Below are 18785 nucleotides of genomic sequence, written 5' to 3' on the forward strand. Positions count from 1 at the left end.
GGTGGGCTAGTCCCACCCATGGTTCAGTCATGTAAAGATTTCCTTCAAACTTTGATACTTTCAGAAACTCCAGAGCAGTAGCTTCCTGTGTCTGCCATGCTCTTTCACCTCAGACTCTTGCTGTTTTCACTTCTTGGAATGTTCTTCCTATTGAAAGAGTGCTACTTCTCATCCATTCAGACCCAGCTCAGCCAGCACTTCCTCTGGGTTCCTCTGAGTTCCTCAGACTTACAGGGGCTTCCTCCAACCTGGCTCCCATAGGACCCACTTTGTACCACAAACTGAAGCCCTCAGCATATTTGTTTGGGATTGTCTACGTCTTGGTTTTTCAGAGTATGAGAAGCTCCAGGACTCTGCAGTGTCTGACACATTCTGGGTAGCCAATAAATGTCTGCTGAGAATATGCTGGCGCTTTAAAAATGAATAATGCATCACTTTCCTCCATAAACAGAAAGAGGAAGAGCTATAACAAAATATAAGACTATATGTTTAAGTATAACTTCAACATCTATAAAAAGACCCTGAAAGCAAACCGTGTGCACACAAAGCCACAAGGACCAATCTGCATTTCAGCAACTTTAAGGATTACAGGTGTGTCAAATTTTTAACATGCTACCCATGATTGCTTGCCAATCTTCTAAAGCCTGAATATGAAAAAAAAAAAAATGGGAGGGGGTGGTTAGAGTTGGGGATGAGATAAAGACACTTAACCACTCATAATACCCAAATGAAAGTCCAACTCTTTAAAGCACTTAAATTCTATTATTTGCTCTCGAAATATGCTTTGAGAGACACAGAAACCATGTTAATATTTTTAGAGTAATTGTACATCACTACCAAAGAGGTTCCTTCTGTAGACGTAACCAATAATACTATTTTTCTTTTCATCCATGTATTAAGCTTCATTTAATTGAACAATTCAGAATTGTGCAATTTTAATTAGCTATGTGAGGAAATAAGACTGACACGTTATTGGTTTTGGTCAGTAGGAACCTCTGAGGCTGCCAATAACCAAATTTGGCACATGGAGTATCCTGTAAAATACTGACCCACTGTCCTTAACAAAAGTATAGTATGTGTATTTAATTTTTAAATTTTTTATTTTTTTGAGACAGGGTCTCACTGTCACCCAGGCTGGTGCAGTGGCACAATCACAGCACACCACAGCCTCAAGCTCCTGCATTCAAATGATCCTCCCACCTCAGCCTCCTGAGTAGCTAGGACTATAGGCACGTGCCACCACACTCGGCCAACTTTTTAAATTTTTTGTAGAGACGGGTCTCGCCACATTGGCCAGGATGATCTCAAACTCCTGGGCTCAAGCAAACTTCCTGCCTCATCCTCCCCAAGCATGAGCCACAATGCCAGGCCTGTATTTAAATGTTATACAACTATAGAACTAATAGGATTTAATCTAAAATGGACTAAATTTACCATTAATCTGATGAGAACCTTTTTTTTGAGACAGACAGAAAAGGCTACTTAGCCTGTGAAGAGTCCAGATTGTAAAATATGTTTCCACATTGATGAACCAACTGACATTAATTTAGTTATTTGGGGAAAGAGTTATATGTGTGTGTGTGTGTGTGTATGTGTGTATTTTACTATTTAGTACATCAGTAATTTCCATCGGTAACCTCCACCTTGAATTTTAATCACAACCTATAAACTATATTTTGACTATTTCTTGTCAGAAATGATGGCTCAATATCAACATTGCCAAAGTCAAAACATCAGTTTTGGAGGACATCCTTGACATTACTCCAACAGACAGATTACGGGTTGAGACATTGAATGGAAAGGCACAGGTGCCTGGAGTGCACTTGTGGGGCCCTGACAGGCCCATTGCAGTCCTTAGGTTCCTCGGCTTCTCAGGACAGTTCATCGTAGCAGCCCCACCCTGCTGGCAGTACTCCGTCTGGGCTTCTCTGATGCCTTCTTCCCATTTTTTCTTGTTTTCCCAACTTCTGCTTCCTCTGAGGCTCCACCTCTTCTTGGCAGCTCTAACACTATTCTTCATTCAGGGGATTTCATGGATTTACAGGGTTTCCATTATCACTGACCTGCCAACAAATTTCTCCCTATTTCCTATATTTCCTTCACTTATTCATCTCATGTTTTTAGCACTGGATTTTAGCTCCAGGAGGACCAAGTGCTGTTCGTCTTGTGAATTGCTATATCCAAGTACTAGCACATAATAATTGCTCAACTAACATGATAGAGAGGACATGGTATATTTCCTCAATTATGGTGGTCAACTGAAGACACCTATGTTTCATAACTTCAGAAGTCAAAGTCATCTTTTCCATACTCATAGGCCAGATCTCTAAGCCCCAGAGTTGTCAATCATTTGAGCAAATCTAAAGCCCTTTGTTGAGGAAAATATCAACCCTGCTTGTAAGTACTTCTTCACTACCTTCACATTGAGGCAAGGTCACCCGCCATTAGGACTAGAATTCAAGTAAAGCACTTTAATTTAACAAAATGTCATTTCAACAACTTTGCCTAAGGTACCTACAGCCTAAGGAACTCTTCACAGTTGACACAAAATTCTAAAATGAACGATACCTTGGCAAAGCCCAGTGGAGCTCCTTGATATAAGACAGTGACTGAGAGACGATTTCTCTAGCTTTTGGAGCACTACCTCCAGACAGATTACCTGGAGTAGAATTTTGACTCTGCCACTTATGGGGTATGTGACTTGGGCAGATATTTAATTAACCTCTTTGTGCCTCAATTTCCTCATTTATAATATAACAACAATAGTACTTATGTAACAAGGCTGGTATAAATATTGGGTTAATGTATTCAAATCGTGGTTAGAAAAACAAGCTAGCAGCTGGGTGCAGTGGCTCACGTCTGTAGTCCCAGCACTTTGGGAGGCCGAGGTGGGTGGATCATTTGAGGTCAGGAGTTTGAGACCAGCCTGGCCAAAATGGTGAAATGCTGTCTCTACTGAAAATACAAAAATTAGCTGAGCATGGTGGTGCACACCTGTAATCTCAGCTACTTGGGAGGCTGAGGCAGGAGAATCGCTTGAACCTAGGAGGCAGAGGTTGCAATGAGCTGAGATGGCACCACTGCACTCCAGCCTGGGTGACAGAGTGAGCCTCTGTCTCAAAAAAATAAATAAATAAATAAAAAAGAAAAAGAAAAAGAAAAATGAGCTAGCTATGATAATGATTCATATATCCAGTTAGAACATCAGCAAACTAAATCTACGGACCCTAAAACTTTAACTTTAGGAAGAGGTTTTGAGTTCTTGTTATATGCCAAGCACTGGGTTAAGAAACTCATATACACAATTACATTTAATCCTTATAAGCCTTGAAGGAGGTACTGTCATTATCTTCATGTTCACAGATAAGAAACTAACACAGATGTTAAATAACTTGCCCAACTAGTCACAGGTGCTAAAGTCAGGATTTAAACCTAATAGCCATAACCAACAGCAGCCCATGTTAAGAAGATCTACACCTGTATAGAAATCCGCAAACCTGAGAGCAATAGCAGATTGGCAAGAATAATGGTGACGATAAAAGAAAAAAAAATTACCTTTGTAGTTTAGTGTAGACAACTGACAAAAATCAGATTTGGACTAAATATATTTCTCATGTGCCAGGTATTGCTCCAAGTGCTTTACATATTTAACTAATGTTTGATGATGATAACAATGAACAATAAACCTTTATTCACATATTGTGCAATCTTCATAACTTTCCAGATGGAGCATTTTAATCACTTGCTAGATCAGTAAACAAACCCTTGGGTTATGTCCTCTGTTCAAGGTCACACAGCTAGGATAGCTCAAAGCCGGCATTTGAACACAAGTCTCCTCGATCCCAAAGTCCATGCTCGTAAACACTATGAAAATGTTCCCCAATGTTTGGTAAATATACCATCAGTTTCATGAGGTGTTTTGTGAAATAAGAGATCTATAGTCAATTAAATTTGGGATTCATTGTACACTCTCTTTAAGATTCAAAATACATATTAGCAGAGAGTTCTCAAAGGTTTTACAGTTAAAAAAGAAATCCTGATTAACTCTGTTAAACTTAGCTTATTTAACCATAGAGCCCTATTCAATGGGTAATATATATCTTTTTTCTTTTTTTGACAAAGAGTCTCACTCTGTCATCCAGGCTGGAGTACAATGGCGTGATCTTGGCTCACTGCAACCTCTGCCTCCTGGGTTCAAGCGATTCTCATGCCTCAGCCTCCTGAGTAGCTGGGACTACAGGTGCGCCCCACCATGCCCAGCTAATTTTTTTTTTTTTTTTTTTTTTTTTAAGTATAGATGGGGTTTTACCATGTTGCCCAGGCTGGTCTCGAACTCCTGAGCTCAGGCAATCCACCGGTCTTGGCCTCCCAAAGTGCTAGGGTAACAGGCGTGAGCCACGGCACCCGGCCAATATATATCTTTAAAGCAAATACTGAGGCCATTAGCCTGAGGTTGTCACTGTAGCTATAGCCCCCAGGTAAGCAGGCCAAAACCCAATTCAACATAAACAGTAAAATAAAACTTAAGCTTAACCTATCAGAAACCACTAACTAACCTCTAGCCACTGGATCATACCCAAATAAGCCAAAATGCCTAGCTGTAGCCAATCAAGTAATTTCTCTACCTCTCTTGGGTGTTTGGTCTATAGAATCTTGCTGTTCACCCTGCAGAGTGCAGCTCTCTTGGCTCAAATAAACTGTTAAACTTATTTTGTCTCAAGTTTTTTTTTTTTTTTAAACTGTATTAGCATCCTCCAGGACTAAAATTTGTAAATACATAATACACTTTTTCCCAATGTGATGCATTCTTAATGTGGATCATACAACTAGCCACAAAAGAGCTGAGCGTGGAGGGAGAGGAGGGAGAAGGGGAAGACAGAAGATTGAACAACCAGAACAGGAGACTGTTGAATGTAGTTCAAAGGGCAATGGGGTCCAGCAGACCTTGTTCACAGCCAACTTCACTAAGCAGGCCCATGTCTGTGAAGAAGTTACTTAACTTTGTTGAGCCTCTATTTCCTTTCCTATAAAATGAGAGCATTAACTACTATTTTATAAAGTGGTTGTGTTTGTAATTCTGCAAATGCATCTATTATTATGCAGATATCTGCCAGCAATCTTATTGTTAAAAGCTGATCACTTTCTAAAAGCAGAATTTTTTTTTTTTTTTTTTTTTTTGAGACAGAGTCTCACTTTGTCACCCAGGTTGGAGTACAGTGGCGTGATCTCAGCTCACCGCAAGCTCCGCCTCCTGGGTTCAAGCGACTCTCCTGCCTCAGCCTTCCAAGTAGCTGGGATTACAGGCACCCGCCACCATGCCCGGCTAATTTTTGTATTTTTAGTAGAGACGGGATTTCACCGTGTTAGCCAGGCTGGTCTCAAACTCCTGATCTCAGGTGATATGCCTGCCTCAGCCTCTCAAAGTGCTGGGATTACAGGCGTGAGCCACTGCACCCAGCCTCTAAAAGCAGAATTGACTTGCTTTGCTAAGAAAGTTCAGGAAGCCCGGATAATTGCTGTCTGGCCCTGCCTCTCACAAACAAGGAAGAACTGTGTGCAGTGAAATGGAAGTGACTGAAACCTTGGGACAAAGTGACTTTACCTTGGAAATGATGCACATACCAGAAACAGTGAGATACACATCTTCCACTTTTTAAAAAGTAGATTTCAAAGTTTTCAAAGAAAGATAGTTTGAGTCTCAGGGCAGGGACAACATTATGGGACAGGCAGCTCTGAAAAGGGTCTCTCAATCTCTCATGGGGTATTTATCAACTATCCTATTAAAGGGGAAAAAGAAAAGGCAGATGACTATCAAATGTGGAAAATCACCAGTGTTCTTTTAAGGAGATGGCCTATAATTAACAGTTAGTCAGAAACAGACACATAATTCATGACAAATTTGAAAACAAGCATAAATCTATTAAAACATGAGGAAGTTAGAAACCCAGAAAACAGCGAGGCTTGCAAAACACAGTTGTGAAGGACAACACAAAACCATTTTTGGCTACATTCAGAGTCAGAAGCACGTGGAAGCACAGGGCCTGCCCCTTGCGACAGACGCGGTAACACAGTGATAATGGAAGCAGAACCATGAATTCCTAATTTCTCTTTAGTCTCTCTATCGTGAATGGTCTTCAAACAAAATCAAAAGTCCTAAAGCAGTAAGAGGAAAATTATGTCAATGATAGGAGAGAAAATTTATGATTTGGTGGGGAGCCTGTACATAAGTAGCAACATAAGCAACATCTAAGGGCCATAAAAGAAAAACAAAACGCTAGCAGAGTGTTGAGAAAGAAATTAAGGCCAAGGAAGGGCAGTGAGAGGGAAAGAGACGGGGAAGTTCTCAAAAGAGATGATTTCTGAGTTGGTACCGAACGATGCGTGGGATATTGCCCAAAGTAAAAGGGTGGGAGGGCATCTGGGACAGAGGGGACAACAGGAGAAGCGTAAGCAGATTCATGAGCTGAACTGTCATCCACGACACAGTGAGGCTGCAGTCAGCAAAATGGTGCCAGGTTGTAGCAAGCACCAAGTGCCAGCCAAGGAACTTAGCACTTTTATTCTACAGGGGATAGGAAGTGTGGGTGGGGTGGAGGAGTGGTAACTGGAGGATTAACAGTCAGATTGGAGCACTCAGGACTGGGAACGAGGGATCATTTCACAGCCTTGACTTGATTAGGCCGAATGTGTGCAAGTCAAATAAATGCAGCCTGAGCATCCGTCCAGGTTTGACTGAGAATCACTCTGGTTTAAAACCATTGCACTGAGCTAGGCATGGTGCCTCATACCTGCAATCCCAGCACTTTGGGAGGCTGAGGCAAGAGAATCACTTGAGCCCAGGAGTTTAAGACCCACCCTGGCAATATAGGGAGACCTCGTCTCTACAAAAAATACAAAAATCAGCTGGGCATGGTGGTGTATGCCTGTGGTCCCAGCTACTTGGGAGGCTGAGGTGGGAAGATTGCTTGAACCTGGGGAGGCAGAGGTTGCAGTGAACCACGATCATACCACTGCACTCCAGCCTGCGCCACAGAGACCCTGTCTCAAAACAAAGAAAAAAACACTGTTGACCTAGCATGATTATTAATAGCAGTCCCTGCTACTCTCAAAAATGTCCTGGTTTGGACAATAAATTATACGGCTACCTAAATACATGTAACTTGGGGACTATCTATCTGTGTTTAATAACAATGATAATAGACATATATTTTAAAAGTTACAAACTGGAGAAAGGTGAGCTTCCCAACAGGTATTCTACAAATGGATTACAGGTGGGGCACTAGCTATCAATGTTTAAATATTTTATAGAGGTAAAAAAGCCATTTTGTATAACTATACAGAGTTGAATAATTGGCATCAGAGTTGGCATTCTATTTGAGAACCATTTGTGTAACTCTTTATAAATCTTGTGAATTCTGTTATTCAAGCTCATACAGATTCCCCCAAAATTGCTTCCAGAATCCCCAGTATACTATACAAATGTAATTGTTTCTATGACACGAAAAATAAGAAGAAGCACTGATGTAGATTAATTGTGGGAGCTCAAAAAAAAAAATCAGGACAAAAAATTCACTAGTGACTAAGTTATCATGAGTGTCCTCACAGCATAGCCCAGCAGGGAGGGCATGAAACTAAGAGTCCATGAATTTCTATTGCAGTTCCCATTTCGCCAGCATAACTGATCACATGTTTAAATTTAAAAAATTTTTTTAAGAGACAGGGTCTTGCTCTGTCAACCAGGCTAGAGTGTAGTGGTGTGATCATACAGCCTTCACCTCCTAGGCTCAAGAGATCCTCAGTCTCCCCAGTAGCTGAGATCATGTGCCACCACATCTGGCTAACTATGTTTTGTAGAGACAGTCTTACTTTGTTGCCAAGGCTGGTCTTGAACTCCTGGCCTCAAGGGGCCTCCTGCCTTGGGATTACAGGTGTGAGCCACCGTGCCTGGCCCTGATCATACGATCTTGATGGTGTCCTTGAGCCTTTCTGAACCTCAAGTTCCCTTAGCTGACAAATGGAAATAACAATGGCAACCAGTTATTTATTGAAAAAAAAATGAAATGAGGTGATATTAGTAAAAACCTTCATAAAATCTAGAGTACTTTATAAATATGAGGTATACTAAAAAGTTATGTTCTTTAAGGTCTCATTTCTCTCAGGGATAGCCTCTTTTTCCACTTGCCACTGTTGTCCCTGAGGGGCACCCTTGGTAGAATCCTCCAGATCTTACTGTCACTCCAAACACATTCAACTACTTCTGCCACTATCCATTTGCTGACCACTCCCAAATCCATATCACCAGCCCAGCTCTGTCTCCTGAGCTCTGGATCTGTATATGCAGCTGTTTATGATCAGCCATCCTTGGACTAGTCCACTGACACTTCAAAACAGGGTCCCAAACTCTATATCTTCACCCTCAGATCTGCTCTTGCTCCCAAATCAGGGTCATGGTCCCCATTCACCCAGCTATTCCAGAATCTGTCCCAGGAGTCATCTTTGACTCCTTCCTCTCCGATGCTCCATACTCTCCCCTCCAACAGCAACTCTGATCAGCTTTCTTCCAAATCAGTCCCACTTTGTTAGTTCATGCTCTCACCTGGATTAGTGCTTCCTAGATGGTTTTTTGCCTTTTTTTTTTTTTTTTTTTTTTTTTTTTAAAAGACGGAGTCTCCCTCTATTGCCCAGGCTGGAGTGCAGTGGTGCAATCTTGGCTGACTGCAACCTCCACCTCCCAGATTCAAGGGATTCTCCTGCCTCAGCCTCCCGAGTAGCTGGGACTACAGACGCGTGCCACCACGCCCAGCTAGTTGTTGTTTTTTTTTTTTTTTTTTGGTATTTTTAGTAGAGACTGGGTTTCACCATACCGGCCAGGCTGGTCTCAAACTCGTGACCTTGTGATCCGCCTGCCTCAGCCTCCCAAAGTGCTGGGATTACAGTTGTAAGCGACCACGCCTGGCCTACTTTTGCTTTCTTACATTCCAGTGTCTACACTGCCACTGAGAAGGACTATTCTAAAACACAGTTTTGAGCATGTGACTTCTCTACTAGAAGACTGTCAGTTGCTCCTTTCTCCTCCACAGAGCTCTTCCTCACCTGACTGGTGCTTCCCTTCTGCCTCCCTCTCTGACCCTTGAACTTTAAGCTCCAGCCAGTCTAAACCACTTGTAGTTCCTCAGCTACACACCATCCTCTCCCACTAGAACTTTCACATACTGCTGCTTCTGGCTGGAATGCCCCTTTCACCCTTCTCTTCTCTGGTTTCTATTATAAGGAAATCTAGCACAGATCTCAACTCTTGAGTTCAGGAGTAACACAGGCTGGAATCGAATTCAGGCTCCACCTCGTATAAACGGTGTCATCTTAAGCAAGTCACTTTTCTTTGCATTTCGGTCTCCTCCTTTGTCACATAAAGAACACCTGCCTGATTGTATTACCATGGGCTAAACTAATTGAACACAAAGCACATAGCACAGTATCTGCCAGAGTAAATGCTCACTATATGCTCAATAGATATTTTTACTGTAGGCACTCAACCTTGACATCTCAGATTAGATACGTTTCCCCAGTGCCCAGGTCCACTTTAGATGTTCTTTCCAAGGCTCTTGCAGCCATCCACAGATGCCTCTATCATAATTCTCCTTCCATCATTCAAGTGCCCACCTTATCGCTGGCAGTTGGTTTATCATCCCTCACTTGACGGTAAGCTTCTCAAGATTAGGTATCTGCCTTACACATTTCTGTTTTGCCAGACCAGCTCCTTAATATTTAATACGTGATGACGTCCAGGGTTTTAATTTTATTAAACACTGAAAGAGAGCTTGTTAAAATTTCACAATATGACACACCTTAGATTAGGCAGGCAATATAGTCAGGTTTTTCACTTGAAAATTCACTTACAGGTAGGCACGGTGGCTTATGCCTGTGATCCCAGCACTTTGGGAAGCCAAAGCAAGAGGATCACTTGAGCCCAGGAGTTTGAGACCAGCCTGGGCAACATAGCAAGACTTTGTCTCTCCTAAAAAATAAAAAAAGAAAAATACAGCCAGGTATGGTGGCACGCGCCTGTAGTCCCAGCTACTCAAAAGGCTGAGGCAGGAGGATCCCTTGAGCCCAGAAGTTCAAGGTTGCAGTGAGCTGTGATCACACCACTGCATCCCTGCCTGGGTGACAGAGCAAGACCTTGTCTGTAAGAAAAAAATAAAAAGTAAAAAACGAAAATAAATTCAATTACATTTCTTCATTCTATATAAACATAAAATGAAAGAGAAGTGGTAGACAGTTCCCACATAATTTCATTTGGCAGCAAAAGTAAATATATGGTGCTCACTTCAGCAGCACATACACTAAAACCATAACAGTTCAGAGAGGACTAGCATGCCCCTGCAGAAGGATGACACACATTTGCAGTGTTACATATTTTCTTTAAAAAAGTAAATATGGCTGGGCGCAGTGGCTCACCCCTGTAATCCCAGCACTTTAGAAGGCCAAGGCGGGTGGATAACCTGAAGTCAGGAGTTTGAGACCAGCCTGGCCAACATGGTGAAACCCCATCCCTACAAAAATACAAAAAAAAATTAGCCGGGCATGATGGCAGGGGCCTGTAATCCCAGCTACTTGGGAGGCTGAGGCGGGAGAACTGCTTGAACCTGGGAGGCGGAGGTTGCAGTGAGCCGAGATCGCACCATTGCATTCCCGCCTGAGTGACAGAGCAAGACTCTGTCTCAAAAAAAAAAAAAAAAGTAAATATATGCTATTTTAAAATGCTATTTTAAAAGAAGCAATTGTGCATAAAAAGAACATTTAAGAATGATTAACTGTACTTTCACACTTCACAGAAATGTCTCAGATCAAGCTCAAATTGCATGGTAGAAATAGGATGTCCCATTAAAATAATGAGGGTATTTCTATGCTCAGGGTTATATTTGTAGAAGTACCAGAAAAAATAAAAAGGAAACTATAAATTGGGCATTATCTTACACACCTGGTAGCTGAATCAATCTGACCTTAATGTTTCATAGGTACTATCTGCAGAGACCAACTCAGGTTGTTCACCTGTCAGAACTAATACTGATTAAATAATGCCCCTGACACTATTCTTAAAACCTTTTGCCTCCATATGTTTAAAGAAAAATCCTAGCAAATCAGCTAAAAATTGTGGTTAGTGAAGTTACCAATGTGCATGAAGAAATACGCATCATCACAATTTCTGGACAATCATTATTTACTAATGTTTTAAAGTTAAATTCACCTGACAATAGTAAATATTCCAGTTCAAAACTATGAAAGAGGTTAGCACGTTGAAGTTCTGCACAGTTTCCAGCTGAGCTGTCATTTAAACCACACCCACGCAGCCCAAAAGCACATCATGCACAGAGAATTCAGGTGAGGTGACATTAAGTCTCAACAAGTTTGGGGACATTTGGCAAGATAAAAATCCTTGATCAACTAGTCCAAAAGCACTGTCACCCATAAGAAACAGGGGGAACACTCAGCATAAATACCAATTTCAGCACTTCTTTTACATTGTGTCACTGAAAAGATTCATAGTGTAAGCAGTAGTAAGTTAGAAAATAATCAAGACAAGTCAGGCTCATGCTCCGAGCTCTCTTGGGACACCATTATTACCTTTAGCCACATTTTCCTTCCACCATTCAAGCACCTACCCTATCACTGGCAGTTGGTTTATCATCCTTCACTTGACTGTAAGCTTCTCAAGTTTAGGTTTCTGCCTTACACGTTTCTGTTTTGCCAGACCAGCTCCTTGCCTTGGAGTTCATTTAATAAGTGATCACTTCCAGGGTTTTAATTTTATTAAACACTGAAAGAGAGCTTGTTAAAATTTCATAATATGACACATCTTAGATTAGGCAGGCAATATAGTCAGGTTTTTCACTTGAAAATTCAATTACAGGTAGGCACGTTGGCTCATGCCTGTGATCCCAGCACTTTGGGAAGCCAAAGCGGGAGGATCACTCTTTAGAAGAGTTTATCACTCTTCTAAACTATACATAGACTCTCCCTCCTATGAGACTTTGTAACTACACCTGTTCTACACCTATCAGCTTCCAGCTTTTTAATAGCTATATATTAACATGACTTCTCCATCCTACTAGACTGTGGTTTCTTCTAGGTCACTTTAGTGACTCTCCATAGCTTCACACAGGATTTCAATCCATGTTAAGTCTAGGTAACTGAGCACAAAGCATGGCACTATGATAGCTATATCAGGGGATCCAGAAAGTCTTTTTAAAAGAAATTCGATTTTTCTCATAAAGCAAATACTAAAATATATATTGATATGCATATGCACATCAGTTCCACTTTAGAAATAGAAAAATTATCCCTGGGGGGAAAGAGTTATTTTTTGTTTTGAAAGATATTTTTTGTAGAGATGGGGAGGGTGGCATAGTTTCACTATGTTGCCCAGGCTGCTCTCGAACTCCCGACCTCAAGTGATCCTTGCACCTCAGCCTCTGTAAACTCAGCCGATAGCAATAACCTAACCACATTCTGAGAATGACCCTGTATGGCAGACACACCTAAATGTGTGTTCTGAGTTAAGGAGTCCCCAAGTGCCCAACCCAGTGATTTGTTCTTTATCTATGATAAACATGTGAGCACCCCCCATCATGTAACATGGGATGTACAGGGGATTGAGGCCCTGAGTTTTGGGTTAAATGAAGGTTGCCAGGTGGAAGTCATTGGGGGAGGACGTCAAGTGACAATGCTATGTAAACTGCATGTTTGTAGGCAGTTGTGATTTTCCTGCCCTGCCTGCCACCACTGGACTGTAGAAAGACAGATATGTTGTCCAGCCTCCTGCCAATGCCCCTTTTCTATATATAAAGTGGTTCTTCTGTCCAGCCCACCACCACTGGACTCTTTCCCTTGTATGCAAGCCCCTAATAAAACCCTATTTTTGGCTGGGCACGGTGGCTCACGCCTGTGATCCCAACATTTTAAGAGGTCAAGGCTGGTGGATCACCTGAGGTCAGGAGTTCAAAACCAGCCTGACCAACATGGTGAAACTCTGTCCTTACTAAAAAATACAACAATTAGCCAGGCATGGTGGCAGGTACCTGTAATCCCAGCTACTCAGGAGGCTGAGGCACGAGAATCACTTGAAACAAGGAGGTGGAGGTTGCGGTGAGCTGAGATCACGCCACTGCACTCCAGCCTGGGTGACACAGTGAGACTCCATCTCAACAACAACAACAACAACAAGAACAACAAAAAACCCCATGTCTTGTTTGCAGGCTCTGGGAATCTTCTTCAGCCTCTTCAACCTGGTGCCTTCACTACTGAGGTTAATGGGGGTTTGACACAACAGTCTCCCAAAGTGCTGGGGTTACAGGCATGAGCTACCATGCCTGGATAAAAAAAAAGCTTTAAAATAATTTATTACTACATGTTCATTGTAGAAAATCTAGAATACACCAATATGAAAACTGAAGATACAACTTTATGGCCCAGAAGAAAAAAATCATGTTTTAAATTATATCTTTCTGCTTTTTCTATACAAACATAGATACATGTTTTGATATATAAATAGTGTATGATCTATTTTGTAGCCTTTTCCTGCTTAACACATAGTACAAATCTTTTGCAAGTCATTAAACATTTTACAACCTAAATTTTTTTAACTGCCTAGTATTCCCAAATATGGATTTACCATTATTTAATCTTTTACTGTTCTTACATTTTTCTTTTTTTTTCTTTTTTTTTTTTTTTCTTGAGACGAAGTCTCACTCTGTAGCCCAGGCTAGAGTGCAGTGGCACCATCTCGGCTCACTGCAACCTCCACCTCCCTGGTTCAAGCGATTCTTCTGCCTCAGCCTCCCAAGTAGCTGGAATTACAGGCGCGCGCCACTGCACCCGGCTAATTTTTTGTATTTTTTAGTAGAGACGGGGTTTCACCATGTTGGCCAGGCTGGTCTTGAACTCCTGACCTCAGGTAACCCACCCGCCTCGACTTCCCACAGTGCTAGGATTACAGGCATGAGCCACCACGCCCGACCTTCATTCGTTTAAATGGTGCTGCAAATAAAAGAAAAAAAGATTGCTGAATTTTACTTCACGTTTATTATAAGTGGCAGTGCTTTTAGACAAGTTCAACAAGTTTTTGATTTTTTTCTTTGTCTTATGGTGCTGATGAACAAGTTGTTTAATCCTGTAAAATGTTTCCATCTTTATAGCTAGAGGTTTGCCTATATCCATCACTACTTACCATAAATTCCATCTAGAGGGATTACGGTGTCAAAAAAATAAACACACTTCTAAGGCTTTGATGGATATTGCCAAACTGTTCTCCAAAAACGTGGTTCTAACATACGTTTTCTCCAGCAGTGTACACTTAGTATTTTAACCTGCACTGAGATTACCATTTAAAAAAAAAAAAAAAATCTTTGTCTGCATAGCATTTGGAAATCAGCCTTCAGGACTTCCCCAAACTCTCTTCTTTTGTTCCTCTAGTCTCCTGCTGCCTGATCATCTAAATTACACCTCTGCCCTTCCCAGAGCTACTTTTGTTTGTGCTTTTCCACTGCTCAAGTCTTATGGTGGCTTTGCTATAACACAGAAATTTGCCTAGCTAGTATTTTATCCCCTTAGAGCCAAAGTGTCAACTAATCTGATAAACTAATCCATGCTAATGTAAAGGGGCTCATTTCCAGCAACACATATGCAATATAATACGCAGTTTAAGGAAAATACATTGTCTACAACAGCAATGCCTTTTATCTTATAGAGCAGTGGTTCTCAAGTTTTGCTGCAATGAAGATCATCTGGGGAACTTTTCGTTTTTTATTTTTATTATTATTATTATTTTTTTTTGAGACAGAGTCTCGCACTGTTGCCCAGGCTGGAGTGCAGTGGCCTGACCTCGGCCCACTGCAAGCTCCACATCCCGGGTTCACACCATTCTCCTGCCTCAGCCTCCCGAGTAGTCGGGACTACAGGCGCCCGCCACCACGCCCAGCTAATTTTTTTGTATTTTTAGTAGAGACGAGGTTTCACCGTATTAGCCAGGATGGTCTCGATCTCCTGACCTCATGATCCGCCCGCCTCGGCCTCCCAAAGTGCTGGGATTACAGGCGTGAGCCACCGCGCCCGGCTGGAACTTTTCTTAAACACTGCTAAGAACGTTCATCTCCCAGAGATTCTAAGTAAGTTTGGTATGTGGTGTAACCTGGGCATCAAGTGTTTTGTTTTGTTTTGGTTTGTTTTAAACAGTTCTTAGGTGATTCTGACATAGCATCTGTGTTTGAGAGGAGTCAGAGAGATCCTAAGTAGCTGCTTCTTAGGGAATATGGGGAACCCCAAGGAAAAAAAGCACAATGAACATAATCTCAATAGTCTGACTCACTGCACAAGATAAATGACATAAAAAATACTAAAGCATGAAGTATTTGCCAATGACAACAGAATAAACTAACATTCACATTTCTTAATGGTAGGCAGCTGATGCTGTCTTAGGAAATAGGCTGAGCTTAATATCTCAAACAGCTTCAATTGCTTTTGTAGTTGAGTCAATCAACTCAAACGAAAATTATCTGAGTAACGAGGTTGACACCATGCAATTTATTTATTTATATATTTTTTTGAGACAGAGTTTCACTCTTGTTGCCCAGGCTGGAGTGCAGTGGCACGATCTCGACTCAATGCAACCTCCGCCTCCCAGGTTCAAGCGATTCTCCTGCCTCAGCCTCCCAAGTAGCTGGGACTACAGGCACCTGCCACCAGCCCTGGCTAATTTTTTGTATTTTTAGTAGAGAGAGGTTTCACTATGTTGGCCAGGCTGCTGGTCTCGAACTCCTGACCTCGTGATCCACCCGCCTCGGCCTCCCAAAGTGCTGGGATTACAGCGTGAGCCACCGCCCCAGGCCATGACACCAGGTAATTTAGTAGTAGCCCTCCAGGTTTCAATTACATAAATTACTTCCAGTTTATATTTATTTTATTGCTTCAAAAAAGGTGAGCATTCTTATAGATGTTCCCACAATCCACAATGGACCCTTGGGGACAACTAGAAGACTCACTACAAGTACCAGGCACTTAAATACATTACTAAACCTTATAGCAAACCTACAAGGTAGTTTTTTGCCCTATTTTACAGGGAAAACTCAGGAAGATTTGAGGTGACACTGGAAAATTGCTTTATTGGGTAGAATATGTTTCCATCTGATCATAATGATCTTTCTGATATTTCACAATTTAGAGGAGAAGTGATAAGAGCCATTTTTCTGCAAATCCACTCCTGAGCCACAGTGTCAGGTGAGAACACTGGTTACCTCATCTATTGCTGACTTCAGGTTACACCCACTATCATTCCCAAGCACCACCTGAGGGTATACTCTGTGGAGGACCTTACACAGCCTTGTCCCTTAATGGGCTGGCAAGCCTAGCTGGGAAAGAAAAGCTTTTCTCCAAACCCAGCTTGTCCAAGATTAACTTATGATGGATAAGACTTCTTTGGTGACCTGAAAACTAAGAATAATCTCTGCAGCCAACACAGCAGTTTGATCTTTTTCCTGTTTTCCTCTGTTTAAGTTATTGTAGTAGACCATTAACCCACCCAGGTAAACATCACTGTTCCTCAATCTTTGAAGGGTATTACTTTCAAATTACATAATTTCATGGGGGAGGAGAGGGAATGCAAGGCTTCCTACAACAAGACTGACTTTCTTGACACCAGTGCTAAAGAAGGGGATGATCATTTTCACCATGTCAACATCATAGGAAGCAAGAGGAAAGGAAGGGGGGCAGGGGTCTATAGCTTCATAGACCTTTCCTAAGAGACAAAAGGGGCTTTGGAGGTGAGAATGTGGCTGAATTCAGGAAAAGCAAATCCACGCTGGGAATGTGCTACAATATCCTAGTAAGGGGACTTTTCATAGGATAAAGCCCCACAGATTATGTAATCTTACACATAATGAGTGGACAGGGAACAGGAACATAAACCCTCTGGGAAAATCACGACTTTTTTAAAATCAGCTTTCTCAGGTTGAATTTTTTTTTCTCTTTCTCTAGTTGTCATTTCTGAAAGAAGGAGTTTATAAAAATATTCTGAGATTAAAGCCCAAGGTTGTGGGGAGGGAGGAGGCTTGGTTTTGGAGAAGGTTAGAGTTTAGATAGAGCAGGCTGCTCAGAAATACTGTCCAATCAGAGGGCTCAGCCTTGGCTGCAGACTGTAGTTTAGATTTTAGATTCTCTGACACTAAAAATAATGCCTCTTACCATGGAATAAACCAGAGACAGTTATATTTTCCTGTGTATGGAAGGAATGAACACACGCCCATGATACAGCGGAGAGAAATGTTACCCTCCCAGGTTAAGGCAGGTAACCTCGCTCAGGAAAAGGTTATCTGACAGCCAAGGATATAAAATAAATGCTGCAGGGCAAGCAGAAAACATGCATCATGCAAACCAGGGCTGCGGCCTCCTCACCTCCTTTCAGCCAGCCCAGCCTCCCAGTCCTCTTTCTTGGGCTGAGCTGAGATCTGCCTCGGGTGAAACGAGAGATCCCTATGGTTCCTCAAGTGCTTGGATGGAGAGCCCTGCCTGCTGTCTCCGGGAACGGAGCGCTCCACAGCCTGGGGACATTGGGAGACTGCCCTTGCCTGCTTCTGCTTCTAAGGTGGCTGCATTCCCAGGAACCAGAGCCTACTTTTCCCGAGCTCTCCTAAAAATATTTATCCTCTGCCGGTCCCTATGGAAGAACGACAGTGTGAAGAAGGGTGGTTTATAAAATGCTTAAGGATTTGCCTTTTGACGCTGCAAACCAAGGAAGAGGAAGATATTTAGGACAGACGAAGGTTTAAACAGTTGTCAAATTCTATTCAAGCACTTCTTCCCTGTCACAAACGCAGACGGGGAAATGCAGATCTAGCCCGCTGCTAGCAAGGAGGCGAATGCGATACCCTGAAAATTCCCGACTGGACCACTTTAAAAAGCGACAGCCTCAATGCATTAGGAAAAACCTGCGTTTTCGTGGAACCCGGCGGAGGAATTTTGTATCCCCTTCAAATATTGCGTAAGAGGAGGAAAAGAGAAGCAGCGCTGGGCTGCACCTCACCACTTGCTGTGCACCCCGGAAAGTGGCGTCCAGCAGCATCAGCTTCCAGGGGTCGGACACGGAGCCAGGCAGCGGGATGTAGACGTAATAGGCGGCCAGCGCCACCAGGGCGGTGAGCAGGACACAGGACGACCTCATCTTGCCCCGGCTCGGCTCGCCAGCGGGCTGGCAAAGAGGAAAGGGCGATGCCACCCGGAGACCTCCGACAAGTTTCTGCCCGCGGCAGCTGCTCATTCACGCGTTTCTTATAAGCCCAGGAGCCAATCAGAGGCTGCGTCGGGAGGAAGTTGGAGCGCGGACGTGCCCCCTCTACGGTGTCCTTGCAAAGTGTGGCAGTCACTTACAGGTTTGAGGAAGGCTCTGTCGCTGCTCTGGCCGTGGCACAGCGGACTCTGGAGGACACTGGTTTGTACTGCATGCGTGTGAGGATGGCTTTCCTCCTGGAAGGTCTCAAACGGAAAATAGTTTCAGTGTGACGAGTCTCTGGACAAAGCAAGTGGGTCATTCTGACTCAGAGTACTGAGAAAGGAAATAAAAATTCTGTTTTCTGGAGCCAGACTTGGAGTGGTTTGTAAGTTCTAGCGGATATATGGCAAAAGAAGATATTAAATTCTTCTGGCTCAAGCAATGAAAGGCCAGTAGTACATCTAGCACCCAAGTCTTGGTTTCTAAATCCCATGCTCCAATAAGAGGAACCACGGCTTTTTGACAC

General features: G+C 42.5%; 1 protein-coding gene and 1 non-coding gene across 2 annotated transcripts in view; one reads left to right on the forward strand and one right to left on the reverse strand.

The window, feature by feature from the left end:
* The window catches only part of NCEH1 (neutral cholesterol ester hydrolase 1), an 81770-nt gene extending 63238 nt beyond the window's left edge, over positions 1 to 18532 (reverse strand). The window contains exon 1 of the mRNA XM_004038017.5: positions 18074 to 18532. Coding sequence (XP_004038065.4) covers positions 18074 to 18307 — 234 coding nt within the window. The 5' untranslated portion in view covers positions 18308 to 18532. The remainder of the gene's footprint in view (positions 1 to 18073) is intronic.
* LOC115934145 (U6 spliceosomal RNA) lies at positions 10320 to 10421 on the forward strand. The gene has a single exon (XR_004069982.1). It is a non-coding gene; the product is annotated as a U6 spliceosomal RNA (small nuclear RNA).
* Positions 18533 to 18785: the final 253 nt, after the last annotated feature.

Source organism: Gorilla gorilla, chromosome 2, assembly GCF_029281585.2.
Source record: "Gorilla gorilla gorilla isolate KB3781 chromosome 2, NHGRI_mGorGor1-v2.1_pri, whole genome shotgun sequence".
Classification (NCBI taxonomy): Eukaryota; Metazoa; Chordata; class Mammalia; order Primates; family Hominidae; genus Gorilla; species Gorilla gorilla.